General features: G+C 46.7%; 1 protein-coding gene and 1 long non-coding RNA gene across 4 annotated transcripts; one reads left to right on the top strand and one right to left on the bottom strand.

The window, feature by feature from the left end:
- Window positions 1–3,472: 3,472 nt before the first annotated feature.
- On the bottom strand, window positions 3,473–4,585 carry LOC116909205. The gene is made up of 2 exons (XR_004389058.1): window positions 4,277–4,585; window positions 3,473–3,678 (listed from the first exon to the last, which is right to left on the bottom strand). It is a non-coding gene; the product is annotated as an uncharacterized LOC116909205 (long non-coding RNA).
- A 99-nt stretch (window positions 4,586–4,684) lies between these two features.
- On the top strand, window positions 4,685–26,384 carry Lig3 (DNA ligase 3). Of its 3 annotated transcripts, none has more exons than XM_032913839.1 (20): window positions 4,685–4,800; window positions 6,804–7,357; window positions 9,459–9,602; window positions 11,712–11,912; window positions 12,573–12,724; window positions 13,366–13,532; window positions 13,663–13,740; window positions 14,491–14,659; window positions 16,079–16,234; window positions 17,809–17,940; window positions 18,458–18,537; window positions 19,288–19,375; window positions 19,824–19,901; window positions 20,136–20,259; window positions 21,281–21,423; window positions 21,749–21,823; window positions 22,191–22,337; window positions 23,149–23,356; window positions 23,910–23,992; window positions 25,008–26,384. In XM_032913839.1, the coding sequence occupies exons 2-20, from the start codon at window positions 6,808–6,810 to the stop codon at window positions 25,239–25,241; spliced, it is 3,009 nt and encodes a 1,002-aa protein (XP_032769730.1). In that variant the 5' UTR covers window positions 4,685–4,800; window positions 6,804–6,807; the 3' UTR covers window positions 25,242–26,384. The 3 variants fall into 3 exon arrangements, with proteins under 3 accessions (XP_032769730.1, XP_032769731.1, XP_032769729.1); XM_032913840.1 differs by having other exon boundaries at window positions 4,685–4,804; window positions 23,149–23,233; XM_032913838.1 differs by having other exon boundaries at window positions 4,685–4,804.
- Window positions 26,385–27,317: the final 933 nt, after the last annotated feature.

The raw sequence follows: 27,317 nt of genomic DNA, 5'->3' as shown, positions 1-27,317 counted from the left end.
GTCACAAAAGACATCAATGGTATCCCTGCAGCCAACCACAATTACAGTACTGACCTTCTAGGCAATATGTACCCACTGGTGCATTTGTGGCATGAAGGATATAGGGGTAACCAACTGCTTTTGGATTAGATTTGAGATGGGTATACAGGAAGGAATTCAGGCCTAGTAGCATGAAACTGGCCAAAAGTACAATGCTCAGAAGGTCATAGTCTCACCAGAAGAGCCTACCAATTGTTGTTTTGCTAAATGACATGTTGTCCAGCTGCCTTCTAAATATTAATGCTTATCCCTGTAGATAGTGCTGTCTCAACTTTGGTCAGAGAACCTTTTTCTGTGGTTGTTAGCAGTTAATAACTGGTCAGAGTGCTGAGAAAAAGTGCCTTCACCAGTCACTTGCAAGCCTCCCACAAAGGCTGAGTCAATGTTAGAGAAGACAGGTAAAAGGAAAGTAACAACCAGAGGATGAGGAAGAGTGCTGTGAAATGCTGTTTTCTTGCTGTCTTAGGGTTTTACTGCTGTGAACAGACACCATGACCAAGGCAACTCTTATAAAGGACAACATTTAATTGGGTTGGCCTACAAGTTCAGAAGGTCAGTCCATTATCATCAAGGCAGAAACATGGCAGCATCCAGGAAGGCATAGTACAGGAGGAGTTAGTTGAGAGTTCTACATTTTCATCTGAAGGCTGCTAGCAGAATACTGACTCCAGGCAGCTAGGACAAGGGTATTAAAGCCCATACCCACAAGGTCACACCTCCCAAGTGCCACTTCCTGGGCCGAGCATATAAACCATCACACTTGCCATGGGATGGCCACTGGACCCAAGGACCCACTGGTGCTACAGTGAACTGAACAACATCGGGTCGAGATCACTCCAATAGGCACCACTAATGGAACTAGCTGGGTTATTAACAAAATCAGAGAGAACATGAAGGTAGACAGGGGTGTGTTGGGAATTTCTAGAGGAATGGAAGGGAGAGGTGAGGGTGCATATGGTCAAGATGCATGCTTACATGCATGAAATTGTCAAATTTTTAAATCCTTTATTTTTTTTTAAGGTAGAAAAATCACCAGGCATGATGGAGCATACCTTTAATTCCGGTACTAGGGAGGCAGAGGCAGAGCTTGAGGCCAGCCTGGTCTGTAAAGCAAGTTCCAGGACAGCCAGGGCTACACAGAGAAACTCTGTCTCAAAACAATAACAAAAAAGACATAAACAAACTAGAAGGTAGAAAATCATTGAAGACTAATGTCAGCCTCTGGCCTCCACGTACATTTTCAAGGGTGAGCAAACACACACACACACACACACACACACACACACACACACACACACACACACACACACACACATCTGCTCACAAAATAATAAAGGAGAAAACTTTATGCTCGTGGGAAGAAAGACTCAAACCTATCAAAATGTCTGTTCTTCCCAACTTGATCTCGAATTAGTACAATCTCAGTCAAAATTCCAGCAAGTCATTTTGTGGCTATCAGATTTAGATGATTCCAGTGTTTACATTAAAAAAAGCAAGAGACCCACTATAGCCAACATAACCACTAATGGAAAAGAACACAGCTACAGGACCTACACTAGCTGATGCCAAGGCTCACTCTAAAGCCATAGTAACCAACACAGTGGTATTAATAAAAGAACAAATACATCACTGGCAGAATACAGAGACCAAAAGTAGATCTTCACAGAGCCAAATGTCTCTGAAAGGAGCAAAAACCAAAGATAATATATCCTGTATTTTCTCCTGTAGGTGAAACCTAGATTTAAAATTGTGTTTATATTCACATATACGTGTTTGTAGGTCATGAAACTAGAAACAGGACTAGGAGGGGGAGGAAGAGATCTTAATGGTGGTGGGAAGTAGAGTAATGGAACGTCTGTACTAGGAAGGCAGAAATGGGCAGGGAGAAGCGATCCAGCTGGAGGCAGAGTGGGCACACAAAGAGCAGTGGGCACAGGTGACAGAAGAGAACAGTGTAATCTACACCATAATAAATCTGCTATTATGTACACCAACCTGAAAGACTAATTAATTATTGAAACAAAATCTCACGATGAAGCCCTCCCTGGCCTGGATAAAAACCAGAGTATCCTCCAACTCAGAGATCTGGTTGCTTCCACTTCTCAGTGAAAGGCATGTGCCACCATGCCCTGCTTAAAAAGATTAATTTTCTAACAGGAGCAAATGCCATAAACGGGAGGCAAGCAATCCTTCAAGAATTGGTCTTGAATAACCCAGAATCCATGTGTGAAGAGAGAAATGGACAGGTAGGATGTGGGTAACCGACCTTATATTCCTCTTTTTATTTTTTTAAGATTTATTTATTTATTTATTTATTATATATAAGTACACTGTAGCTATCTTCAGACACACCAGAAGAGGGCATCAGATCTCTTTACAGATGGTTTTGAGCCACCATGTGGTTGCTGGGAATTGAACTCAGGACCTCTGGAAGAGCAGTTGGGGCTCTTAACCACTGAGCCATCTCTCCAGCCCCCGACCTTATATTCTTTACAAAAATCATGGAGCTAAATACAAAGTGCAAAGCCTCCCCCATTCTACAAGGGAAACTGAGGCCCAGAGATGAGATCAGATGAAGTTTACGCAGCCCAGGCTAGAACAAAATGCAGACCGGACGGCGCCATTCCAAAGCCTTATTTTCTTCACCAAATTTTACCTGCCCTTGATGGAGTGGTCCTCACTTTTATTAAGAAATACAAGCTTGGCATGGGGGTACACACCTCACTCCTCACTATTATAGACTGAGGTGGGGGCTGCTGTACTGGAGATAAACCTACAGCTGCAGTGAGACTGTCTTCCCTTGAAAATTCACTGCATTTAGATGCATACTAAATGAAAGTTCTGTGCTCTCACCACAGGAAAAAAGAAAAAAGGGGGGAAAGAAGACAAATAGGCAGCTGCCAGCTTTCATACCTAGTTATGTTTCACAGCAGGGGGACCTTAGTCAGATCATTATGGGCACCATGTAGTTCTAATCAAGCAAACCAAATATTTAGGGCCTGAGTCTTTTTATAAACTTCCGTCATTGACAAAGACATAATGAACTTCCTTCTAAGGGGCTTAACACTCTTTATCAACCATTCATTTCATTAGCTCATGAATTTAGAAGTAGATGCTGGCAGAATGGTGGCATCAGATGTCTCTAATCCCGGCACTTGGAAGGCACAGGTAGGTAGACCTCTGAGTTTGAGACCAGCCTGGTCTACAAAGTTGAGTTCCAGGGCAGCCAGGGCTACACAGTAAAAGTCTTTGAGAAACCCTGTCTAGAAGTGAAAGCCTTTAAAATACAGGATGCAGTGTTGCAAATATCCACTGCCCCTCACCGCAGGCTTTCTATCTGTGGAGTGCTGAACTGGAGAATTAACAGTGGGAGTCAAGCGCGCAGCCTCACCTTTTCTGATGCCCTAGTTCAAAAAAAGTAAAATCAAACTCATGAGTGACAAAAAATGTTTTATTTAATCCAACACATCGCTGGAGTATATGCACTAGTACTATTAATGGGGTATTTTACACTCTTTGGGGGAAGGGATGGGTTTGTCAGTGTGCAGTGTTCACTTACAGCATCTCTCACTTCAGGCTGCTCACACTTCCAGGGCTGGGCAACCACATACATATACGGCTTGTGATGAAAGGGCTGGACTGCACAGGGACGGGAGAGTCGATTAGGTTAAGCTTCTCCAGTCAAAATGTTCACGCTTCGTCAACTGGAGCCCTTGGGCCTCCTAAGCCCTTTGGACTCCCAAACCCAGGTTTATCCCGCTACAAGTTAAGAGAAGACAGCCTTCACCTCATTTCAAACACTCGGATCTTGCTGGCCTCAGTACAGCAAACAACACTCAACCTTTAACTCCAAAGAGCCTCCCTTAGCTCTCATTCTCCAGTTCTGTAAAAGACCTTGTCTATCAGCTCACTCTCTCCTGTCATTTTTTTTTTTATCAACAAATAACTGCGTGTCTCACACAGGTAATTTTAAAATGTAAATGATTTCAAACAATACACTTTTCTCTCCATCCCAAGGCCACTTTGATACAGACAACAGCCATTTAGTGGGTTGGCTTGTCTCAGTCTCTCCCCTGACCAGTTTCAACTGTAGCTGACTATTCCCTAGACCCCCTCATAGTGTTCGTTCCTTGTGGAATGAAGTCTAAATTCTATCTCACAAATAGAACTTCGTTCCACGATCTGCTCTTTATTTACCGAACAGTTTGCCTTTCCCAGACTGAACAAGGTCACTTACCTCCGGGCCTGGATACTTTTATTTTTGTAAAAACAGCCACTTCGAACTCACAAAGTCGACTTAAGGTTCAGAAGCGATAGTACGCTAAATGACATATGATCGGGGCCACCGTCCCTGTCGCTCCTTCACACTTCCTAATTACCTTTTTAATTAAAAAGTCCTTGTCTTAAAAGCAAAACTCAAGTGATCAGGAACAGAAAACACAGGTGGAACGACTCGAGCTTTCCTTCCCTGGGATCACTGCAATGATTTTTCAATTACTACTTTCAATATCCGAGCCGCCACTCGAACCCCACAATACTCTGTTCAAGGCTTCCGGGCCGGAACAGAACAGCGACACACGTGGCGACCGGAGGGGGCGGGGTCCGAAAGCACAAGTCGGTTACTGCGCCTGCGCACTGCCTCCGGTTCAAGGACCCGTATTTAAAGAGACAGGAGGTCTAGTCATCGTACAAGGCCCGTGGCCTTGTGGGCTCCTGGTCCGGTGGCCGGTGCGGAGCGTCAGAGCCAGGGCAGCCGAGAAGGCAGGTGAGGGGCAGCGCGGCGGGCCGCGGTGCGCCGTGTGGGGAGGGCCGGGGCCGAGCGCGGCGTGGCTCGAGTGGCCGTGGCTCCTCCCCCGCCCGCCGCTCAGCCTGGGGGCACACCCTCCGTGACGTGGCGGCCCCCCGGGAGCCCACGGGAGGCCCGCGGCCCCCGGGACCCCAGGCGGGCACCCAAAAGGGCTGGATGCTGCTGGCGGCAGAGTGGGCATCCTCAGGGGTCGAGGCCGGGCCGCTGCTGGTCCCTCCCCGCCGCCTTGTTGCGCGGCCGGCTCAACCCGTGGGCAGAGCGGCGTGCTGCTTGCTCTTCGGGGGGGCTCCAGAGCCTCTCCGCGCTAGTCTCCCCCTGTAGTTAGTTGTCGTATCCCGGGCTGGACGACACGGCACCCCACCCACCCTAATCTGCGGAAAGTTGAACTCCTATCCGCCCCGAGCACCTCCCCAGCCCTGCCGGCCTTGACTGTCTCTGTGATTCTTAACCGTTAGGGCTTATGTGACCCACTGAGTCTGCCAGTTACGGACTTCTCCTCCCCCAAATCGAATATTTTCAAAGTTTGGTATATATCCTCCGGGAGTTCCGAACTCCACCTCTGGCCTGCCCTAGTATGCGTTGTACTTTTCCTAACCAACTCATGAAGTAGTTCTAATCTTTGGAGGGTGGGGGAGGAGGAGTTCTCCTTTTGAGACGATCTTGGCTATGTATCCCTAGATAGACAGAAATTTACTAAGTAAACCAGACTGTCCAGCTTCGAACGCACAGCAATCCTATCTTTGCCTTCTGAGTGATGAGATTACAGGAGAGAGCCACCATAACTAGCTCTTAGTCCTGTTTTTTAAAATAAACCTGGGGCCGGGTGTAGTAGCACATGCCTTTAATCCGTGCACTCAGAACAGTAGTTTGCTCTGCATCGTGACTCCCAGGACAGCCAGGGCTACATAGAAAGATCCTGTCTCAAAAGGCGAAAAATAAACAGACAATAAACTGAAGTCATGCTTGGTGGCTCCGGAGGTGGGAGGATCAGCTAGCTAGGGTCAACCTTGTTGGAGGAAACCGAGTCACCTGGTATCTGCCCCACTTTCCTGCCCCCTTGTAGCTGGATAGACTTGGCTTCCCAACCCCTTCTTAAATAGTATACCTGCTGTGTTCTGCACCATGTCGCACAGCAGCATGGAAGCCAGCTTGCTGTTCTGACACAATATCCATTTTACTTCTCAGCAGAGTGGGGACTAAAAATAGTTTCCAGTAAATTGGAAATTAAAACTGTAAAGCCACTTAAATAATTATAAATATAAGAGTAAGAATAATAATTTTCCACTTGAATTATTGATTCATCACTTGGTTAGATTCTTACAGTCCGGTTATTTCAACCCCCCTGATTCAGGTAGCCGAATTAAGCAAGGGGATTGCTTATTCTGTTTCTAAGGACTTTCCTCTTAGCACAACTGACTACTCCTTGAATTAGGTCCTACTGTGAGCTGCATTTGACAGATGAAATAGGAACAGAGAGGTAAAGTAACTGAACCAAGGTCACACAGCTGATAAATGGCTAAGTTAAGGTTTTGAACTCAGGCAGTCAATCTGATTATAGACTCTGATTAGTTGCCTCGCAAAGGGGGCCTTCTTCTGAAATCCCAAAACTGTTACAGTGGCTGACTTGTTTTCTGAAAGTGGCTCATGTGTTATGTTTCACGGGAAAATTTCATAAACATAATGTAATTTTTCTTGGTTTTTAAGACAGCTTCAGGATCCTGGTGCTATTTAAAGGTCACCATCGATTATGAGTGCCTTTACAGTCTCTACAATGTTGACGAGGCATGCCCCTTTGGAAACTGGTTTTTCCTGTATTGGAACTCTGGGTGGTAAATATTTAATGCATTGGGAAGTGCTTGGTTAATCAAGTGCTCTGTCTGAGATTCTAGCTGTTGAGAAGTTGGAAGCCTGGATCCTTCATGTCTGTCTGTCTGTCTGTTTCCACCCTTTTATGCAGCTATATGACTTTGGCTTTTAAGACCCTCTTCCTGAGAAACCTCTGTGCCCTTGGCAGAAAAGAACTGTGCCTGTTTTCAGAACAGCATCACTGGCCTGCCATAAGACAGTTCAGCCAGTGGTCGGAAACAAATCTCCATTGTGGGTGCTGCCTCCTCCAGAGAAGAAAGCCTGTCCTATCTTTCCAGAGAGGTCATCTAAGACCACGTGCCACCCACCTTATTTCGTGGTCAGGGTCGCATGTGGGACTCTGTACTGGCCCCTGTGAGATGGCCGAACAGCGGTTCTGTGTGGACTATGCCAAGCGGGGCACAGCTGGCTGCAAGAAATGCAAGGAGAAGATTGTAAAGGGCGTATGCCGCATTGGCAAAGTGGTACCCAATCCCTTCTCAGAGTCTGGGGGCGATATGAAAGAGTGGTACCACATTAAGTGCATGTTTGAGAAACTGGAGCGGGCGCGGGCCACCACAAAAAAAATTGAAGACCTCACAGAGCTGGAAGGCTGGGAAGAGCTGGAAGATAATGAAAAGGAACAGATAAGCCAGCACATTGCAGGTGAGGGGAGAACCTGCTCTCGCAGCTTGCTGGGGCAGATAGGATAGGGCACCAGGAGACTGGAGTCTGGGAGATTTCTTTCTCTGTGCGTCTTCCTTGAGCATAATTTCAAATTCACGAATTTTATTCAGAATAAAAACACGCAGGCTCTCTACACAGATTTCCTTCTTGATAACAGTCAGTTGGCTTTATCATTGTTGTTTATGTGCTCATTCTCTCTTCCATATCAGGCTTGGTTTTTATTGAGCCATTCAAAGAAAGTTGTATCACCAGGCCCTGGAGGTACCCCAATGGGTATCTGAAAAATAGGATCTTTTCTTCTGAGATCATAGTTTACCTGTCAGCCTCACTAAACTGTATCTGTATACTGTTCTGTCAGTTGACTGAAGGCTATAATTTAGTAGTACATTTTTCTTCATTGCAGGGTTCAAGTCTAGGATAAGACTGGGTGTTACATTTAATTGTCATGTCTCTTTGGCCTCCTTTTTACTCTGCAGCATTTCCAGAGGCTTTTTGTTTTGTTGTTTTATTTTTTGTTTTTCTTTTATTGAGATGTGTTCTTGCTGTCATATAGCTTGGGCTGATCTCAAACTTGGAGCAATCTTCCTGTCTTGTCTCCTCAGGACTAAGATTACAGGCTTGTGTTACCAAGCCTGGTACTCCATGGTCTTTCTTGTAGATATTGATATTTTAAAAGAATACCTTTTGGCTGTCACCTTGTTAGCTTTATGAACTAGTAGATTACTACCTTTTCCCAGAGACTTACAGTTCAATATTATACTCGGTTTGGTACTTAATTGTCCCATATTTGGCCAGCTTGCACACCCTTTAGGCTGGCTCCTATATCCTGTATACCCTAGTTTTCTTGTGTTCTTTCTCTCTCTCTCCAGACTTTTAAGTTTGACTTTACACTCTCAGTCTTTTCTGCATCAGCCTGTCAAGTCGGAAATTGCACATGTTTTCCAACTACACCTGGCACATCCTTTTCTTTGAGAGTTGTAGCTAGGTGAGGTGGTGGTATGAGCCTGCAACCTTAGGCATTCAGGAGTGAGTTCAAGACTAGCAAGACCCTGTCTGGAAAACATTAGTACTTATGCATTAGGTTTGAGAGGATGCTCTTGACCTTTTTCTGTGTGTTCTTTCCTACCCTTGGAGGCAGCCATCCCTCCAAGGAGTCTGGATTCCCATTAATGGAAAACAATTTTAGGAACTAAAATCTGGATGCTATGTGTCTCATCCGCATAAGATAGCATATCTTTGATTCTAAGTCCTTGGAACAGATTAGAAAGTTAGTTAGAAAGATAAGCAATTGCCCAGTCATATACGTATATACATACATCTACACATATGTACTTGCCCACTTTTATATGCAAGAAGAATAGATCTAAAGGCTGTAGTCCTAGAGACGGGCCTTTGTACTCCTTGCATCTCACTAGGAAGGAAGTGCACGGAACACTCGGATTTCTCCCCCTCTGCCAGACAGACATGTTCTGCCTTCTCCATTTTACTGTGTTGTTTCTATATTTTGGGGCTACTCGACAGAGCTAGCTCCAAGTTTTATTTATCAGAATGTGATTACTGGGGCTGGAGGGATGGCTCAGTGGTTAAGAGCAAAGGTGGCTTTTCTAGAGGGCCTGAGTTCAATTCTCAACACCCCCCATGGCAGCTCACCACCATCTGCAACTCTAATCCCAGGGATCCAACACCCTTCTCTGGCCTCCCTGGGTACCAGGCACACACATATACACAGACATATATGCGGGCAAAACACCTATGCACATAAAATAAAAATCTTCAAAAATAAAAAAAAACATTATTAATTTCCCCCAAATTTGTACTAATTCTTATATATTGGATAAGAGGTGGACAATTTTGATGAAAATTCAAATTACTAATAGATGTAAATGATCCAAAATACCTGTTTGGTTTGTTTTGTTTCTTTTTCTCTGACTTATATCTTTTTAACTCCTCCTTCTACTCAAAAAGAACAGACAGCCTGGGGTCATAATAAAATAGGAGCTTTTGAGAACTGTTGACAAAACCTCTGAAGCTTTCTCGGCAGTCTTTGTCTGAGGGCACTTTTGTTCTGTGGGTCCTGTAGACCTGTCTTCCAAGGCAGCTGCCACACCGAAGAAGAAAGCTACTGTCCAGGCTAAGCTGACAACCACTGGCCAGGTGACATCACCAGTGAAAGGCGCTTCGTTTATTACCAGTACCAATCCCCGGAAATTTTCTGGCTTTTCAGGTAAGATGTGTTAGGCAACTTTCCCTGGTGAGGCCCTCCATTAGGTGTCTTAAGTCTCTGGCTCAGTGAAAACACCGATTTCCTGAGGGGCCATAACTGGCTTCTTTCTGTCTGGGCAGTCTCAGTGTTCCACTGGGTAGCATACATTGTGTACTTTAGTCTCTTGTATCTGGAACATGTTGGTTTGTCAAGACTTCGTCCACTTAAAGTTATTACCTGGGTCAAAAAGATTTTTTTTTTTTTCTAACCTGCTCCTCTTGTATTTTTAAATGGCAGAATTCCGAGAAATTGTCTCCCCAAACTTGTCTGAACTGAGAATAGGTCATGCTTAACAGGTTTCCTTTGATTTCTCTTGCTACTCTGTGCCTTTATCTTCCTGAAGTTGAGCTGTATGAGCTCAGAGCCAGAGGAGGCACTGAAGGAAGGCGGTGGCTTCTGTGGGGAGACAGTAGGGTCCCCTGATAAAGCAAGAGGACTTGGGATTTAATGGGCTCTGGATTCAGATTCAGATTCCATCTCCTATTTCTTGCTTAAGTCTTAGCAAGATAAACAGTAATTTGTTATCATACACACACATAAGTTGTTTGTGTTGTATAACAAACTACTGTGTGTGGACAGGGAATCAGTGGGTCATTGCTAGAACCCGTGCTGCATATAGGACTTGAGAGGATCATTTATTGGCTGTAGGTAAGAGAAAGCATTGGCATAGGGACCTTGTTCCTCACTCTTAACCTGGTGAGGCACTTTGCTGTTACTCTCTTGCTCATTCCCTGAATGGAGTGAAGTGTAGGCTGACAGTGGAGCTAGTGTTACACTGATGTCTCTTTGCCCAGAAGTGTGTTGTTCCCTTTATTGTTTGAGATAAACAATTCACACGGTTGGCTCAACTGAAGGAAATAACAAAATGAAACCTTTGGACTTGAGTAGTCTGGACATTCAAAGAAGTCTAGATGTAAAGTCAGGAGAATTGAGGTTTGGTCCATGCTTGACAGCTTGGTGCTTTGAGCAAATCTTCACTTATTTGAGTATCTACGGTTCTGTCAGTGAATCAAGACATTAGTCCTGTCAGAGGACTATGGGAGATAATGTTAACAGAAATGATGCCTGGTTCTGTAGGAGTTTTATCATATACATATGCACAGTTTGTTTTGTTTAAGAGACAGGCCTGGGCTGGAGAGATGGCTTACCCATCAAAGGCTACTCCCAGCCCAGAAATAGAAGAGAAAGGGTCCTCTCTAGCCTGTTCTGAAATTAGATCCTCCTGTCTGCTTCCTGGTTGTTAGAAGTACAGGCATGGGCTGCCATCCCCGGCAGATTTTATTATTTGAGAACTCCAGTTTGTGCTTGGTAGTGAACCAGTGAACCTGGCTAAATACCAGTGCTCTGGAAAGATCTCCATCCCGGATCAGATTCCAGGTCAGAGATGATGACAGGTTTACAATTTACAAACCCAAACAAGAAGCCTTAGTCAGCAGCTCCTTGATATACAACTCTGCCTCACTCTAGAAAATGGTCACAAAGAGGTGAGAATCACTGAGGTTTCTCTGAGATAAACAAAGGGGCCTTTTATTTTGACAATATGAAAAGATGAGCTGGGGGCCCTGATTTTTCTGCTGGCATCCCAGCATCTGCTGTCTTCGTTCTTCCAAGGAGGTAGGTGGTCTTGAAAGCTGTCTGCTCTCAGGCCTTGGTCTCATCAGTAAGAGGACAGTGAACTCTAACCCGCCAGGTTTGCAATAGCACTGACAGTCCACAATGGCGGTCATTTCAGTCTTACTGGTCCTTTGGTTTCTTCTCTCTTGCTCATCTCAGCCTTTGTGGAGTCAGAATGACATTGCTCTGAGATTCACTTGATGGCTTGTGGCATGAAAGCAGCCTTAGTTCCTATGTGAGGTACTCACAAACACAGGTGCTCCTCAGTGCAGTCTTCCTGCAGTATTTGTGCTGATCACTTGACCTGCATATCTGTACCTGATACAAGGATCCAGTGACCCTTTGAGGAGCTTGAATAAATGACATATAAAGCCCCAGAAAAATCCTAGTGTTCTAACTTCTTTTTGTGCTTCCCTAACAAAAGAAAAAAATGAGTCATCTGTGTTGTCTCTCCAGCAGCCAAACCCAACAACTCTGAGAAAGACCCCTCAAGCCCTGCTCCTAAGACCAGTCTGTCCGCAAGTAAATGTGACCCTAAGCACAAAGATTGTCTACTACGAGAATTCCGGAAGCTGTGTGCCATGGTAGCTGAAAATCCTAGCTATAACACCAAGACCCAGATCATCCACGACTTCTTGCAGAAAGGCTCCACAGGAGGTAGGACTGTACATGTACTGAACACGGCTTCTCCTCTTAAAAGCTCAGAGCCATGGCCAGCTTGATGGGCACAAGATCATCGTGAAATGGGATCCATAGCTGGAGTTGTCACCGGACCCTGCATGTCACATGGCCGGTTCTGCTTGGGTGCTTGGTCATTTTCTCCCTCTGCCCTTATTTTGTCCCCAGGAGGCAGAAGAACCCATCACATTTGACCAATCGACAAATGGCCCACTAGCATATGTGATTAGGCGAAGCACATGCCCAGTGCAGAGTAGAATCCCCTGGCTCAGTTTCTTTCATGGATCTAGTATGTTGTCATTCAGTATCTCTTATGTCACCACAACGTGAAAGTTGGGGCTTTGCCCATTGGGAGACTATGGAGGAAAGGTGAGACAGATACACATGTAGGGAGCTGTGGGAAGCAGTCTCTGCTTTTTTTTCTCCATTTTCTTCCTCCTCTTCCTCCTCTTATTATTTAGATGGGGCCTCACTGTATATCCTTTGCTGTCCTAGTACTTACTATATAGACCAGGCTGGCCTCGAACTCACAGAGATCTGCATTTAGGCTTCTGTCTCCTGAGTGCTGGGATGGGAGGTGTGCAGCACCACACATGGCATCTCCAGTTCTTAATGGGAGTTCCTTCCCTTTGTTTGCAGATGGCTTCCGAGGCGATGTGTACCTGACAGTGAAGCTGCTGCTGCCTGGTGTCATCAAGAGTGTGTACAACTTGAATGATAAGCAGATAGTGAAACTGTTCAGCCGAATTTTTAACTGCAACCCAGATGATATGGCCCGGGACCTAGAACAGGTCAGAGGCGGGTGGGTGTAGGGAGGTCATAACCTAGGTGGGGCTCTGCCAGGATAGCCATCCCATAGCCACTTTAAAAGTAACTGAGCACTACTGGTGGAGGCAACTGAAACTTAGTAAGCCAGACTCCGTTAGGCTGGGGAAGCCGGGTGTGACGACACAGCTGTTCCTTTCCTGAGTTTAATAACAGAACATACCACTGCCAAGCCACAGAGGCCTTATCTGAAAAGTCAGGGCTTGAGACTTCCTTTTGTCTGTCCTGGGACTGTGCTGGGCTTTATTTGCTTGTTTGCATTCCCCTTCTCTCTTTGGACTTTGCATTCATCTTCGGTTTGTTCGTGACTCTTGCCTTGGTGCCATGGAATGTTTTTATCAAGCATCTAATATGGACGGACCATGCTTTTAGTTCAGATTCTTAAACAGGAACCAGATTGGCCTGGTATTAGATTAGTACTGTGTCTCTGCTCAGCTAAAGCAAGTGAGTGGCCTCATGTGTATAAGATGGGTCCTTCCTATGCAAGTAGATGGGAGAGCATTCCCAAGAATGACTTAGGAACAGACACTGTGCTGGAACCCTTGACTTGGCACTCGGCCCAAGCTCCCTGGGGTTGCAGCAGTGGCGTTTTGGTTTTTGGAGACAGGGTGACGTGTCAGAGACGATCAGAGTCTTCTTTGAGCAGAGCAAGTCTTTTCCCCCAGCTGCCAAAAGCCTCCTCACCATCCAGGAAGTGGATGCATTTCTTCTGCACCTCTCCAAGCTCACCAAAGAGGATGAGCAGCAGCAGGCCCTGCAGGACATTGCTTCCAGGTGAGGGGTGGCCCTGTTGAAGTCAGACCCCATGGGGTGGGCTAGGGAAGTGCACTACTTTGGGAAGGGAGCTTTGGGGGTTCAAAGTCCTTGAGAGATGAAGCTGAGTACATACGCCTTATCTTGTTAGGTGTACAGCCAATGACCTTAAGTGCATTATCCGGCTGATCAAACACGATCTGAAGATGAACTCGGGTGCAAAACACGTGTAAGTGCACAGCCACTCACACAGCTCAGGCTTCCAGCTGCCCTGTTCCCTGCTGCTCTCGGGACTGGGGAGTCCTGCTACACTATTACTTCTGGGCCCCACTCACTTCCACATCCATTTTCTCACTAGCAAAGTGGAGATAATATCTTTAACACAAAGCTGAGACAACTGAAAGTCTGGAGTGGGCAAGAAGCCCATTCCATATCCATTCTCTGCCAAGGCTGTGCTATGTAAGGCATGGGGTCTCAAAATCCTGAATTTTCTGTTTTGTCTTTTTCTGTGCCAGCTTTGATTTCCAACCTGTTGATATCGCAAAATCTTTAAAATTGATGCTCAAGAATTGTTTATTCAAGTCACCAAAAATGTTTTAAATAATTTTGTAAAAGATTTATTTATTTATTCTATATGAGCACACGGTAGCTGTCTTCAGACACACCAGAAGAGGCCATCAGGTCTCATTCACAGATGGTTGTGAGCTACCATGTGATTGCTGAGATGTGAACTCGGGACCTCTGGAAGAGCAGTCAGTGCTCTCAACCACTGAGCCATCTCTCCAGCCCTTTAAATAAACTTTTGTTGGGGTACATTCATAACTGTTTGTGGTTCCATGTGACTACTGTAGGTTAGCCACATCTTCAAGGTAAAGAACAAGGCTGCTTCCCCAGCATCTCTCCTGTCTGACAGACTGCTACCCTAAGCCATAATGTCAGATGTAGAGGTTTGTTTCCTTGCTCCTATTCTCCTTGGCAGGTTAGATGCCCTTGACCCCAATGCTTATGAAGCCTTCAAAGCATCACGCAACCTGCAGGATGTGGTGGAGCGGGTCCTTCACAATGAGCAGGAGGTGGAGAAGGACCCAGGCCGGCGTCGGGCTCTGAGTGTCCAGGCCTCATTGATGACACCTGTGCAGCCCATGCTGGTAAGGAACACTGCCTTGTCCCTGTCATCCATGTCTCTTCACGTTGCTGGCAGCTGACAGGGATGAAAGGCAGGAGTTCTGGTAGGTTGTCATGGAGGAGTGGGGGTGAGCAGAGCCATGCTAGGCCAGGAAGTGAAGATTCAGAAAAGGGCAGGCGACCTAGTACTACCCGAGTCCGGCCTCTTGCACTTTACTGTCTTTGTGGGAGTGGCATGTGGGACCAAGTAGCTTAGCATCACACCTGAAGACAGCTGTGCCCTCCTGCAGGGTAGGTAGCTCAGAGCTGGCAACACAGCAAGGCTTCCTGTGACAGGGAGAAGCTGTAGGAGCAAAGCCTCACCCCAGTACATAACTGGATTTCCACATCTTTAGTGAGGATGGCTGCTGTCCCTTCTGGTTTTATGTATAGCAGAGTCAACATCTGGTGCTCTGCTGCTTGCTCTAAGTCTCCTTGGGTATGCAGGGAACTTTTTTTTTCTGTTTTAGAATACTAAATCCTTGTGTTAGGTTTCTATGTTTAGAATAGGAAAGAGTTCTCTCGCTACCAGAAAAATAGATTAGCTTGCTAAAATAGTGTGATCTCCATGCCACGGTCAGAACCTCTTGCCTTACCTGGAATAGGGACTATTCTGGCTTCCGTGGGGGTTCTCCCTAGAGTCCTTTTCCACAGCCTTGTCTGAAGAATGGTGTGGGTTATGTGCTTAGTGCTTTAGCACACAGGCTTAGGATGAGGGCTCAGATACACATCTGAGTCTGCCTGTTCACTGGCTGCCTGACCTGAAGTAAGCACATAGCCTCCCTGACCTTTAGGGCTCCCATTCAGCACTTGTCCTCCAAGGGATCATATCAAAGATGAAATGACATTGTTTTGTGGCCTGTCAGTGGTAGTTACTGTTTGGGTCTGGTTACTGCCAGTATGTGAGTAAGTGGGTCTGCGTCTGGGTGTCCTGTCAGTCTCTGGTTTCAGTCACCCTGCCAGCTCTACTGTCACTGGCCCTCTCTACTCTTAGCTCCACCTCCACCATCACACTGGGAGAACAAGTGTGTTTAATAAGCTAGGTGTCTGGTAGGAGCCTACATTACTTAAAAAAAAAAATCTTACTTTAGAAGAATTTTATTGTAGAATTAACAGCATTTGTCTTTTTTAAAATGTAAACTGTTAGACCAAATTTGGTGATGAGTGTTGGTTTTGTTTGTTTGTTTGTTTGTTTGTGACAGTCTTGCCATGTAGCTCAGGACATCAGCTGATGATGTTATTATCAGAGTACAGCATTGTCCAGCCCTTCGCAATACATCACTCCCTCAGTAATCTGTCCTGAGTCACTTCCAGAACCCAATTCTGTCCTGACGATCCCAGCCCCAGGCCCGGCTGAGGAGCCCCTGTTGAAGGGCTCTAACATTTGCTTTCTCCATCCCAAGGCTGAGGCCTGCAAGTCCATTGAGTATGCAATGAAGAAGTGTCCCAATGGCATGTTCTCTGAGATCAAGTACGATGGTGAGCGAGTCCAGGTGCATAAGAAGGGAGACCACTTCAGCTACTTCAGCCGCAGTCTCAAGCCTGTCTTGCCTCACAAGGTAATACCCTTTCAGCCAGGACGTCTCCTCCCTGTCTCTAAAAACGGCCAGAACTGCAGGCAAGGCCTTTCTAGCTGTGTTTCACAGAGGGAAATTCATTTTTTCTGTAAATGAATGGAGGGAATTTATTCCTGCACTCTTCTAGTAATGAAGGCCTGTGCTGCTTCTGGGCTAGATCAGGGATCTAATCTGGGAAAGGTTGGATTATCATTTATTAGTTCGCTCAACAAGTATTTCTCAAATGCTGTAAACTGTAGTAGCTAGTAGACATACTAAAGTACAAACAATAGGTAAAAATTCTGACCTTCATGAGGCTTAGAGTTGATAAGTGCACAGTATTGTAGGGCTGTCTGGGATGCTGATCCCTGCCGTGCTCAGAACTGATGGGAATTAAGAGCCTCATTCCTCAGCCCTTCTCAGCTTCCAGGGCCAGTCCTATGAGGTCTGTGGAAGAGAACCAGCCGAGATAGCTGGCTCCAGTAGCTTGTGAGTAAATGGGATTCCCTTCTTTCCTAGTTCTCAGAGTCAGTATACTGGGGGATGTATTGTGTGGTCTAGTAGAGACAAGGTGGCTGGGCACTTATGTGTTGAGCAAGAGAGCTGAGCAGTGGTCCTGTAATGAGATTCTTGTTCCAGGTATACTGGAAACTGATCAGGAACTGCTGTGATAAGGATGGTGTTAGACAGTCCCTCTTGTGACCCAGGAACATTTGAACACAGCATTCCAGAATATGCTTTCTTTACTTTCCCAAATATTGTGGATTGAATCAGGGTTTAACAGACTAGGCAAGGGTTGTACACTAAATATGTCATCAGTCTGTGCCTTTCAGTTCTTGAAGGGCTCAGTTGGGAATAGAAGGGAGTAGGGATGGAAGGGAGTAAGGATGGTCAGCCAGGTCTTTCCTCATCCTGTTCCATACCTTAGGAAGTGACTCAGCTGCTCTCAGCAGAGAAATTGTGAAGCCCTCCAGACCCCACTCCTGGTACCTTTTGTCAGGAAATACCTGGAATTATAATGGGACTTCTCCCACAGAGTATCAGAAATTAGAGCTCTGGCTCTGTTAGGAAAAATCCTGTCCTCATGCTTATACTCTGAAGACAGCAGGGGCTTCAGAGCTCCCACTTAGGGGAAGGCCTGTTCTCATTCCTTGCTCTTCCCAAGGCTTTATTTGTCTGCCCTGCAACCCATCTATTTCCACATCCCAGTCCTCAGCCTGATGACACCAATCCTCTGTGATGGACACTAGTCCCCACCTGCCTGTCTCTTTCCTTCCCACTCATATTTGTCTACCTCCAGGTCCTTCCTGACCAACTCACTGTTCTTCCTTTTCCTCCAAGCCTTCTGTATAACCCATAGAAAATGACTCAGTGGGCTGACCATTTTCTGGATCTAGACAGAGGCAATAAAGCAGATAGCCTGGTACTCTTTGGGAGACCGACACAACCTAGCTATTCATTTCACTCATTGCTTGGGATGGCAAGGTTCTCTGTGCTGTTTGAGCCTTGATCACTGTGACTTAATTTTAGGTCTTATTGCCAAGTCAGCCTTGCCAAAGTTGCCTTTCTGCTTCTAGGTGGCCCACTTTAAGGACTATATTCCCAAAGCGTTTCCTGGGGGTCAAAGCATGATCTTGGACTCTGAAGTGCTCCTGATTGATAACAACACAGGCAAACCACTGCCCTTTGGGACCCTGGGAGTACACAAGGTATACCCTAAGAGTCCTATGTGCAAAACTTGTGCTGTCAGTCTGACAAAGGGGAGATTTGAGAACCAACTTAGACTTGAGTTGGATTTTATTGGGCATGTGTTCTTTCATCACTGTAACAAAATACCAGAGGTAACCATTCTATAAAGGAGAGGGGTTTTGTATCTAGAGGTTGCAGTCAGAGAATACAGGGGCCATAGCTTTAGATCACTAAACATGTGGCAGAGCAAAGTCATTTACATCATGAACTGAGAAGCATGGAGAGAAGGGGCCAGTCCCACAATCCCTTTTGGAGCTAATGACTTATGTCCCTCCCCTACTTCACCACCCTTAGGAACAAGTCTTTAACATTTGGGCCTTTGGTAAACACTTGGGATCTCAAGTTTAGTGAGCATCATTTACAGAGTGCTCTGTGGCTTGCAGAGCACTGACAGAACTGTTCACGAGGGGCTTCTCACGTGGCCTGCTGCTCCCTTACTCATGCCCTCATGTGCCCCCTGCCTCATTTTCTCTGCAGAAAGCTGCTTTCCAGGATGCTAATGTCTGCCTGTTTGTTTTTGATTGTATCTACTTTAATGATGTCAGCTTGATGGACAGGTGAGTTAACTAGTATTTTGACCTGTTTTGGGTTTTTTGTTTTGTTTTGTTTTGTTTTCATTTTTTTGCAGTACTGGGGATGAAATCCAGGGCCTTACATGTATTAAACATATAATCAACCATTGGATTTTACTCCTGGCTACCGTGTTTCAACTGAGATCCTTATCTTCACTGAAAATTTATCTGAGTTGGGCCTGTAGAGGCTTCAGTTAGGAAAGTGACAGGGATAGGGCTAAGAGTTTTGCATTTTTATCTATGGGCTTCTCAGGGATGCCATGCGTGAAACATCTAGGGGGAACTGGCTGTCTAGAGTGAGCTACCTCCAAAAGCTTGGACCTACACAGCTGATACTTGTCCTTGTGCACTTGGATTCTCCCTAATCCTGTTTCTATAGTTACACCCATGGTTATGAAAGGCTTGATGGGGTAGGATCCCGAGGCCTGTGCCAGCCTGGGGGCTAGGGATAGCACAACATTGTTCAAGTAGTCTGGGCTGGAGACTGGTGTTCTCTTGGCTCAGTAGAGAAGAGAGCACTGCTATAATCTGGCTGTGGACTACAGCTTATAGTTGTTTATCTCTAGTGCTGATGGAGTCCTTGCCACCCTTGACAGCACAGTTCATATGGGCGCTTGGATCCATAGTTGTCCCTTTCCTGAAGCAACAGTTTTGTCACTGGGCACTGACCTGTGTCAGAGTCCCTGCTTGGAGTGGGAGGGAGGCTCTTTACCTCAGCTTTGCTGTTTCCCTTAGGCCTCTCTGTGAGCGACGGAAGTTTCTTCATGATAACATGGTTGAAATCCGTAACCGGATCATGTTCTCAGAAATGAAGCAAGTCACAGTAAGTGAAGTTCCTATCCTAGGCAGGGATCTAAATGGTTTGAAAACAGAGCAGAGGGTGGAGAGATGTCTCAGTGGTTAAGAGCACTGACTGCTCTTCTAGAGGTCCTGAGTTCAATTCCCAGCAACCACATGGTGGCTCACAACCATCTGTAATGGAATCCGATGGGACAGCAACGGTGTGTACTCACATACATAAAAAATAAATAAAATCTTAAAAAAAAAAAGAAAGAAAAAGAGAGCAGAGAGCCCCATGGGGTGTGAGAGGATGAGCCTTAGGTATTCTCTGGTGGGGTGCTCATAAGTTTGCTGTTGGCCATTGCCTATGTTGCCTATTTGTCTGCAGCCTGCCTCTCAAAGCCACAGCAGCTCCAAGTTATACACAGTAGTGTATAGACATGAGCAGTCTATTCTTACGTGATCCTGCACATTTCTCCTACCACCCTCAGAAAGCTTCAGACCTGGCTGACATGATAAACCGGGTGATCCGAGAGGGCCTGGAAGGTTTGGTGCTAAAGGATGTGAAGGTAAGGTAGTAGCTACACCCGTCTTCTGCTGGAGGTGACAAGCGGTGGTTGTGGGACACGGGGAGAGCTATGTAGGAGTCTTGCCCACTCAACTGGGGCTGGCTGGTCTTGGATCTGAAAATGGCTTTGTATGTCCTATAGTGCCTGACACTGAGATTGGCCCACAGTGGTGAAAGATGAACCCTCTCTATGGAGTTTGTATTATCTTGCGATGTATTTGTTGTGTCCCCTCAGGGTACATATGAGCCTGGAAAACGACACTGGCTGAAAGTTAAGAAAGACTATTTGAACGAGGGGGCCATGGCTGATACAGCTGATCTGGTGGTTCTTGGGGCCTTCTATGGGCAAGGGAGCAAAGGTTAGTGGTGTTTGGTCCCTGTGGTGGTACTCTATCAGAAGACACACACACTGGTCTTACTAGCTTGATCTGCCAGTTATGGCTTCCTTGGTCCTGGGATCTAGTGCCCTGGTCACATCAGGCAGAGATGTCTGGGAGCTTCAGTCTTACACACAGGAGTAAGAAAAGCTGATGAGAGCTCAGTGGGTACAAAGCCCTGTCCCAAGCCTTCAGACCTAAATTGATCACTGGTATCCACTTGGTAAAAGGAGAGAACTGACTCCCACGTGCACACTGTAGCATGTATAAAGACTGGATTATGACTGGCTGCACAAAAATACACATTCAGAAAGAAAATGAATACGAAAAATGTTTTAATATGGGAAAAATAGGGCTGGAGAGATGGCTCAGTGGTTAAGAACACTGACTGCTCTTCCACAGGTCCTAAGTTCAAATCCCAGCAACCACATGGTGGCTCACAACCATCTGTAATGAGATCTGGTGCCCTCTTCTGGGGTGTCTGAAGACAGCTACAGTGTACTTATATATAATAGATAAACCTTAAAAAAAAAAAAAAAAAAAAGAAAGGAAAAATAATAAAAGAAAGTTGGTCAAGAATACCCTCTGTAGTTTTTTTTTTTTTTTGGTTCTTTTTTTCGGAGCTGGGGACTGAACCCAGGGCCTTGCGCTTCCTAGGTAAGCGCTCTACCACTGAGCTAAATCCCCAGCCCCCCCTCTGTAGTTCTGACACAAAGAAACTCAACTACCAGCTGTTTTAAGGCCTAACAGCTTCCTTCTCAGAAAAAAATCTGTTTCTTGACTGAGGAGAAAGATGAAGTCTGAGGAACACTTGGGCAGTTTGTCAGGTTGTGTCTGCTCTGTGTCAGGTACTGTCCAGTTCCCCAGAGCCCAGTCAGTTGAGTGTGGTTACTCTAATACTCTTGATGGTAAGGCCTTGGCTCACTCATCTCAAGCAGTCTATCGTGGGCCTGGCAGAGGTGGTTCCTTCTAGCCCACACTCAATTCATGTCTCCCCTCCCAGGTGGAATGATGTCCATCTTCCTCATGGGCTGCTATGACCCCGACAGCCAGAAGTGGTGCACTGTTACAAAATGTGCTGGAGGCCATGACGATGCCACACTTGCCCGCCTGCAGAAGGAGCTGGATATGGTGAAGATTAGCAAGGTGAGGAAGGTGCCTGGCTGACCCTGGCCCTGGACAAGTCATCCTTCCTGAAACAGGCTGTGCTTTGAGGACTGAGGTCTGCAAGTCTCGTTTCTGAATTCAGAAAGGAGCTTGCTTCTAGGCCATAGGAGCAGGATTAGGCTTTTAAATCTCAGAGAGCCTGTCTTCTAGAAGATGGGCCAGAGCCTCCCTGAAGAAGGAAGATCACTTGGGGTGAGAGGTCATCCTTTTTAGCTAAGTCATTTCACAGTGTTACTGCCAAAGACAAGGTTTAAACCTTGCTCCAGCCCGACAGGAGCCCAAAACAGCATCTTTTCTCCTTCAGGATCCTAGCAAGATACCCAGCTGGCTGAAGATCAACAAGATCTACTATCCTGACTTTATCGTCCCAGACCCAAAGGTATCATCGCCTGATGCTTTGTGGCCCCACCACAGAAGTTAGTCCAGCTTTGCTAATGTCCACCCAGGATAGGACTTGCATATTCAGCAAATGATAGAAACAGGGCTAACCAACCAGCCTTGAGGACTTGTCTGTCCCTAGTGGAGGGGAAGCAAATCCTTTTCCATTTGTAAAAGAGGCCTGTTCTAGAGCTAGACCTAGCCCAGGCTCTACTTAACAGACAGGTTTCTAGAGGAGGTATATAACTGGCCCTCAGGCCTCCTGGCAGCCACTGAGAGCCTCTGTGCTTTCACCTGCTTGACACTGTTTTGTCTGCTGGAGACTTCCTTCTTGGCCAGTGATAATCTACCTGTTTTATTCCTGACAGAAAGCTGCTGTGTGGGAGATCACAGGAGCAGAATTCTCTCGATCTGAGGCGCATACTGCTGATGGGATCTCCATCCGATTTCCTCGATGCACCCGAATCCGGGATGACAAGGACTGGAAATCTGCCACTAACCTCCCCCAACTCAAGGTGCCAGCACTTTGGCTTTCTAAGTCATCAACCTACTGTCTTGCTCTTAGAGTGTTGGGCATCTGGCCTGTTCACATGTCGTTTGGCTTATTATCTCCATCCCACAGGGACAAAGCCAGGAGAGCAGTTAAAATACCTCTCCCCCCAGCTCCCCTTCCTCAGGTCCCCTAAGAGCCTAGCTTTCCACAGTTCGCCTTTACTAAGAGCTGATGTTTAGAGGCTGGAGAGATTGCTCAGCGGTTAGAGCTCTGGCTGCTCTTACAGAGGACCCGTTTGATTCCCAGCACTCACACTGCAATTCACAACTGTAATTTCAGTCCCCAGAGAGCCAGTACCCTCTTCTGGCCTCTGTAGGCACCAGACATTTACACATTTACATGGTGCACAGACAGGCATACACTTTTTTTTTTCTTTTTAAGAACTGTGTTTAGGTAGAATGTACTATTGCACACCTTTAGGATTCCAGCACTCAGGAGGCAGAATCAAAAGTTTCTCTGAGTTCAAAGCCAGCCTAATCTACATAGTTAATTTCAGGCTAGACAGAGCTACAGAGACTCTGCTTCAAAACAACAAAAAACCTGGTTTATCTGAGCCTATAATCTGAGCACCAGAGAGGCTGAGACAGAGAGATCTTAAGTTTAAAGCCAGTCAAGAAGTACAAAACTTTTGCCACAGAAAGTAACTTGTACCCAAATTACTCAGATTCCAGGGCCCTACATTGTTCCTTAGGTACATGTGCCAGGCAGCACTCATACCAGACACAGGTCAGGTCAGGTCAGAATGACAGCACCCAATTCCCCCCACTTCTTAGGAACTGTACCAGCTGTCCAAGGACAAGGCAGACTTCGCTGTGGTGGCTGGAGATGAGGGGAGCTCCACTACTGGAGGCAGCAATGGTGAGAATGAGGGCACTGCTGGGTCTACTGTGCCCCGCAAGGGCCCCAAGGGACCCCCCAGTAAGTCCTCTGCCAGTGCCAAGAAGACTGAACAGAAGCTGAATGATCCCGGTAGCAGAGGTGGTAAGTAAAGGTGATGGGGAGAGCGGCGGGTAGGCCGGAGATGGCAGAGCATAGACATACCGGTATCTCCAACTCTAGCGTCCTGTGACGGGGTGTCCACTACAGTAGTGTGTGCCTAGCACGTGACTAGCTAGGGGCCAGAAACTGGTCTACCAGGCACCTCTTATCTACTCAACAAACCCGGATGACAGGGGACCAGGGACAGCCAGTCTGACTGGGGAATGAGCCACCTTGGAGCTAAAGGATCCAGCTGATGGCCTTGCTCCCCTTCCATTTCTCATTACAACAGAACTACTCGATCTCTGTACTCTCCCTGACTTACAGGCTGCTCCTCTTACCCTTTTCCTTCTTGTTCTTGGTTTTGTGGTTTTGAGACAGGGATTTTCTACACCAGGCTGGCCCTTAACTCATTCTGTAGTTCAGAATGGTCCTGAATTTGCTGGATTATAGGCATGTCCCAGTTTGTAGGGATTGGACCTAGGGCCTTATACATACCCGACCTTTGCTATCCTTGGCAACACACTGATTCCAAAGCTTTCCCCCATGAAACCAGGAGAGAAGCTGGCTGTGAAGTCTTCTCCTGTCAAAGTGGGGATGAAGAGGAAAGCTGCTGATGAGACCCCAGGCGTGACAAAGGTGAGTAAGAACAGCAGTGCTGGACACAGGCCAGCCAGTCTGGCTCAGGGTCTAGAGATCCAGGCTCCTATGTGTGAATGTGAAAAGCTGTCCCTATTGGTTTGGGGGAAGACTCCTGGAGCCCCTTCCCTTCCTATTCTGGGCAGGTAAGCAGTTCTGCTGCTCCACCCTGTGCCCTTTTGTTGCCTTGCAGAGGCGGCGGGCCAGCCGGCAAAGAGGAAGGAGAGCTATGCGAACAGGCAGGAGATAGAGCTGGCCTAGCAGGAGGCTGAAAGCCCACCCAGCCGCAGTGTTGTTAACAGTTCACATTAAAGAAGGAAGCCCACTGTGGCGGTGGGGTGCAGCACGTTTGTGTCTGTCTCTCCGAGCAGGTCTACCCAGCAAAGAGAAGGGAGACTGCCATGACATAGACAACAGCCGAGGAGCCTGTTTTCCCTTTCGACAGTCCCTGGTCTGGCAACATCAATTGAGAACCTGAGATCAGGAACTACTAGCTAGTCTATGGTACCCTGGGTAGCTTCTGGCCATGATTAACAGATTGTACCCATTCCCAAGCGTACATACAGAGGTTGACATCTCAGGGCCTACACCTAGTTCTCAGTGAAACCACTCCCATATCTCTGCCCTCCCTGAAGCCCTTGAACTTATCTACCCTGATGAGCAAGACTCCTAGGCCCTCTGACTAGGTAGCTGTGCAGAACAAACTGATCTTCCAGGGTATTTTCTATTGGGTGGTTCTTGGAGAAACGTCCTTTCCCCAAACAGTTTAACTGGATCTCAGAAGTTAGAGCCCATCACTTTCCTCATTTTTCTTAAAGTTGGGAAGAACTGTCAGACCATGGTTATTTTGAATGACTGGAGGAGGGGTTAGCAACACCTCTGTCTTTTCTCCAGTAAACTATCTGTGTCCTAAGTCTGGACTCCAGGCATCCATCCCCAGCTGTCCTCTAATCAGGTGGGTCAAGTCCCACGTGCACCCAGACTAGGGCTCACTCTGGATGAACTCTGTTTGCAGGCGCTGTTGGATGTCTTCACTGGGGTGAGGCTCTACTTGCCACCTTCTACACCAGACTTCAGACGGCTCAAACGTTACTTTGTGGCATTCAACGGGGACCTGGTACAGGAATTTGACATGGCCTCAGCCACACATGTGCTGGGTAACAGGGACAAGAACACTGATGCCCAGTTGGTCTCTTCAGAGTGGATTTGGGCATGCATCCGGAAACGGAGGCTGGTAGCTCCCTGCTAGGACTTTGCTTTTCCTGCTAACTCTACCGACACACGAGGCTCAGCCCAACGGGTAGAGGCCTGTTCGCCAAGCAGCGCACCTTCTCACACCCTCCGCCTCTTTATGGTCTCTTCTGGATCGGGAGTTAGCTGCTGTGGACACAAGCAGTTTAATTGGATCTTCCCAGGTGCTAGCTTTGTCTGAGGTGCTGATGACCAACTTAAACCCTCAATCACACTAGGCACAGCACTCTGCCACTGAACTACAGCTTTATAAATAAGAAATGGGGATCAGAAGTTCAAGGCTAGCCTCGGGTAAGAATTTGAACAAGAATAAGCATACTTTCCCCCACTGGTCCCATCTAGTGTTCCTCAGTGACGAAGGAATGCTGAGCGGAATCTACTTCCTGTGCTCCTTGCTTCCACGTGCATCTTAAAGGTGTATTTAAACTGTTCTCAAACACTTCTTATACGTGGCAAAACCTTTATTATGTCTGGTCCAAACCCCCATGTGAAAGAACAAAGTGGTCTCCAAATTTCCAGGTCATTGCCTGGAGGGAGAGCTGACATCTACAGGAAAGTGTCCTCCTTGGAGACAGAGGCTCCTTGAAGGTGAATTTGCCTCCTCAAAATCTGACTACTCTCAGGAGCACAGGTCCATAGCTGGGGAAATCTACACACCCTGCCTACCAAGGTTGGCTTCTATGCCATGTGTGGCAGATGTCCTTGAAGGGGAAAGAAAATGATTTCTGTGTATAACTGCACACAAGGGGTATTTTGCCACAGTGGAAGTGTCCTAAACTAAGCCTCATCTGATTGTCAAGCCCTTGAAATGGGACTAGTGTGACTGGCGAAAGCCATAAACATTTCAAGACATCTTCAAATGGTCTCAAGTTACCAGTGACATCACATCATCTGAGTATCAGTTCCTCAAGAGGAATGGGCAGTCACTGTTGCCAAATCACTGGGCAGCTGCCAGTAACCTCAGACACCTTGTTGAAGGCATGCAACACGGAGCCTGGTAAAGATATTATCCAGGAGGAGGCCTAGCTTACACCTCACTTGTTAAAAGTTCACATTTGGGTCTAAGCACGGAACTGTAGTAGACCGCCTTGTCTATGTTGTGCCACCTCTTGAAGAGCAGCTCTGTTCTTATTAACTCAGCAGGCTTTTCTATCCACCTGTGAGCGAGGTTAATATGATGGGACCTCTTAAACACTTATGTGAGCCTCTAAGATACAGACCCACCACCCCACGTAACTCCTAAAGTAGCATCCCACTAGGAGGCTGCTTACTAGTCTGGCTGTCTTTCTCCTGTTTTATAGATGCTCTGACTAGGGTAGAGTAAGCGGCATTCAGTCTGGTAAGTTAAACACTTTTTATTCTAGCCTCAAGGCGGAAGCTGCTTTGTGCTTTGAACATTTGGCTTCCTTGGCCAAGCAGCTTGGTAGGGCATCAAAGATGACTTCCCCATCACACAGGGCTGGAAGTTTGTCCCTCCAGCTTGCTGTCTGTACATTTCCCTTTGCAGAGGTTAGGCTGTATGTAGACCTTTGTATCTTTCCTGTCTTTCCACACAACCCTAAGCATCACCTGAAACCCCCATCCCCCAAGGCTGGAAACATGCTCTCTGTGGCTTTTGTTACACAGTGCCAGTTGATGGCAGGCAGTGCTCATTATGGGATGCTCAACAGATCCGGCCATCAATAAGAGACAGGGTAGAATCCTTTCATCCAGCTCTCCCATAGGTGATACCCTCCCCTCCCCTCCCCTCCCCTCAGGCACCTGGTCAGGTAGGTGGGTACAGGCCTGTGTCTACTCTGCAGTCTGCTCTTTAGGCTGGGCCAACCTTTGAGCCACACTTGTCTGTATCCAAACGCTACTGTCAGTGTGTTGGGGTAACTTGAAAACTTAGCTGCCTACCTAGCTGTCTTGAGATTACTTTTCACTTAGCTCTTGAAGGCCCCTCTACAGTGGGACTATAAATAACTTCACACGGTGCTTGCCATTTGCTCTTGAATCACCCTTACACTTAGCTCCACGAGTAACTGTCCCACAGTTCCATGTACTCTTGTGGGTCTTGGCCAGGTCACAACAC

The sequence above is a fragment of the Rattus rattus genome, chromosome 9, assembly GCF_011064425.1.
Source record: "Rattus rattus isolate New Zealand chromosome 9, Rrattus_CSIRO_v1, whole genome shotgun sequence".
Taxonomy (NCBI): domain Eukaryota; kingdom Metazoa; phylum Chordata; class Mammalia; order Rodentia; family Muridae; genus Rattus; species Rattus rattus.
This window is presented reverse-complemented; position numbering and strand designations above follow the sequence as displayed.

Coding starts and splice junctions, on each gene's coding strand:
- Lig3 (XM_032913839.1), top strand. CDS start 6,808: ATGACTTTGGCTTTTAAGACCCTCTTCCTGAGAAACCTCTGTGCCCTT. Junction 9,603..11,711: donor GAAATTTTCTGGCTTTTCAG/GTAAGATGTGTT, acceptor TTGTCTCTCCAG/CAGCCAAACCCAACAACTCT. Junction 21,424..21,748: donor ATATGGTGAAGATTAGCAAG/GTGAGGAAGGTG, acceptor TTTCTCCTTCAG/GATCCTAGCAAGATACCCAG.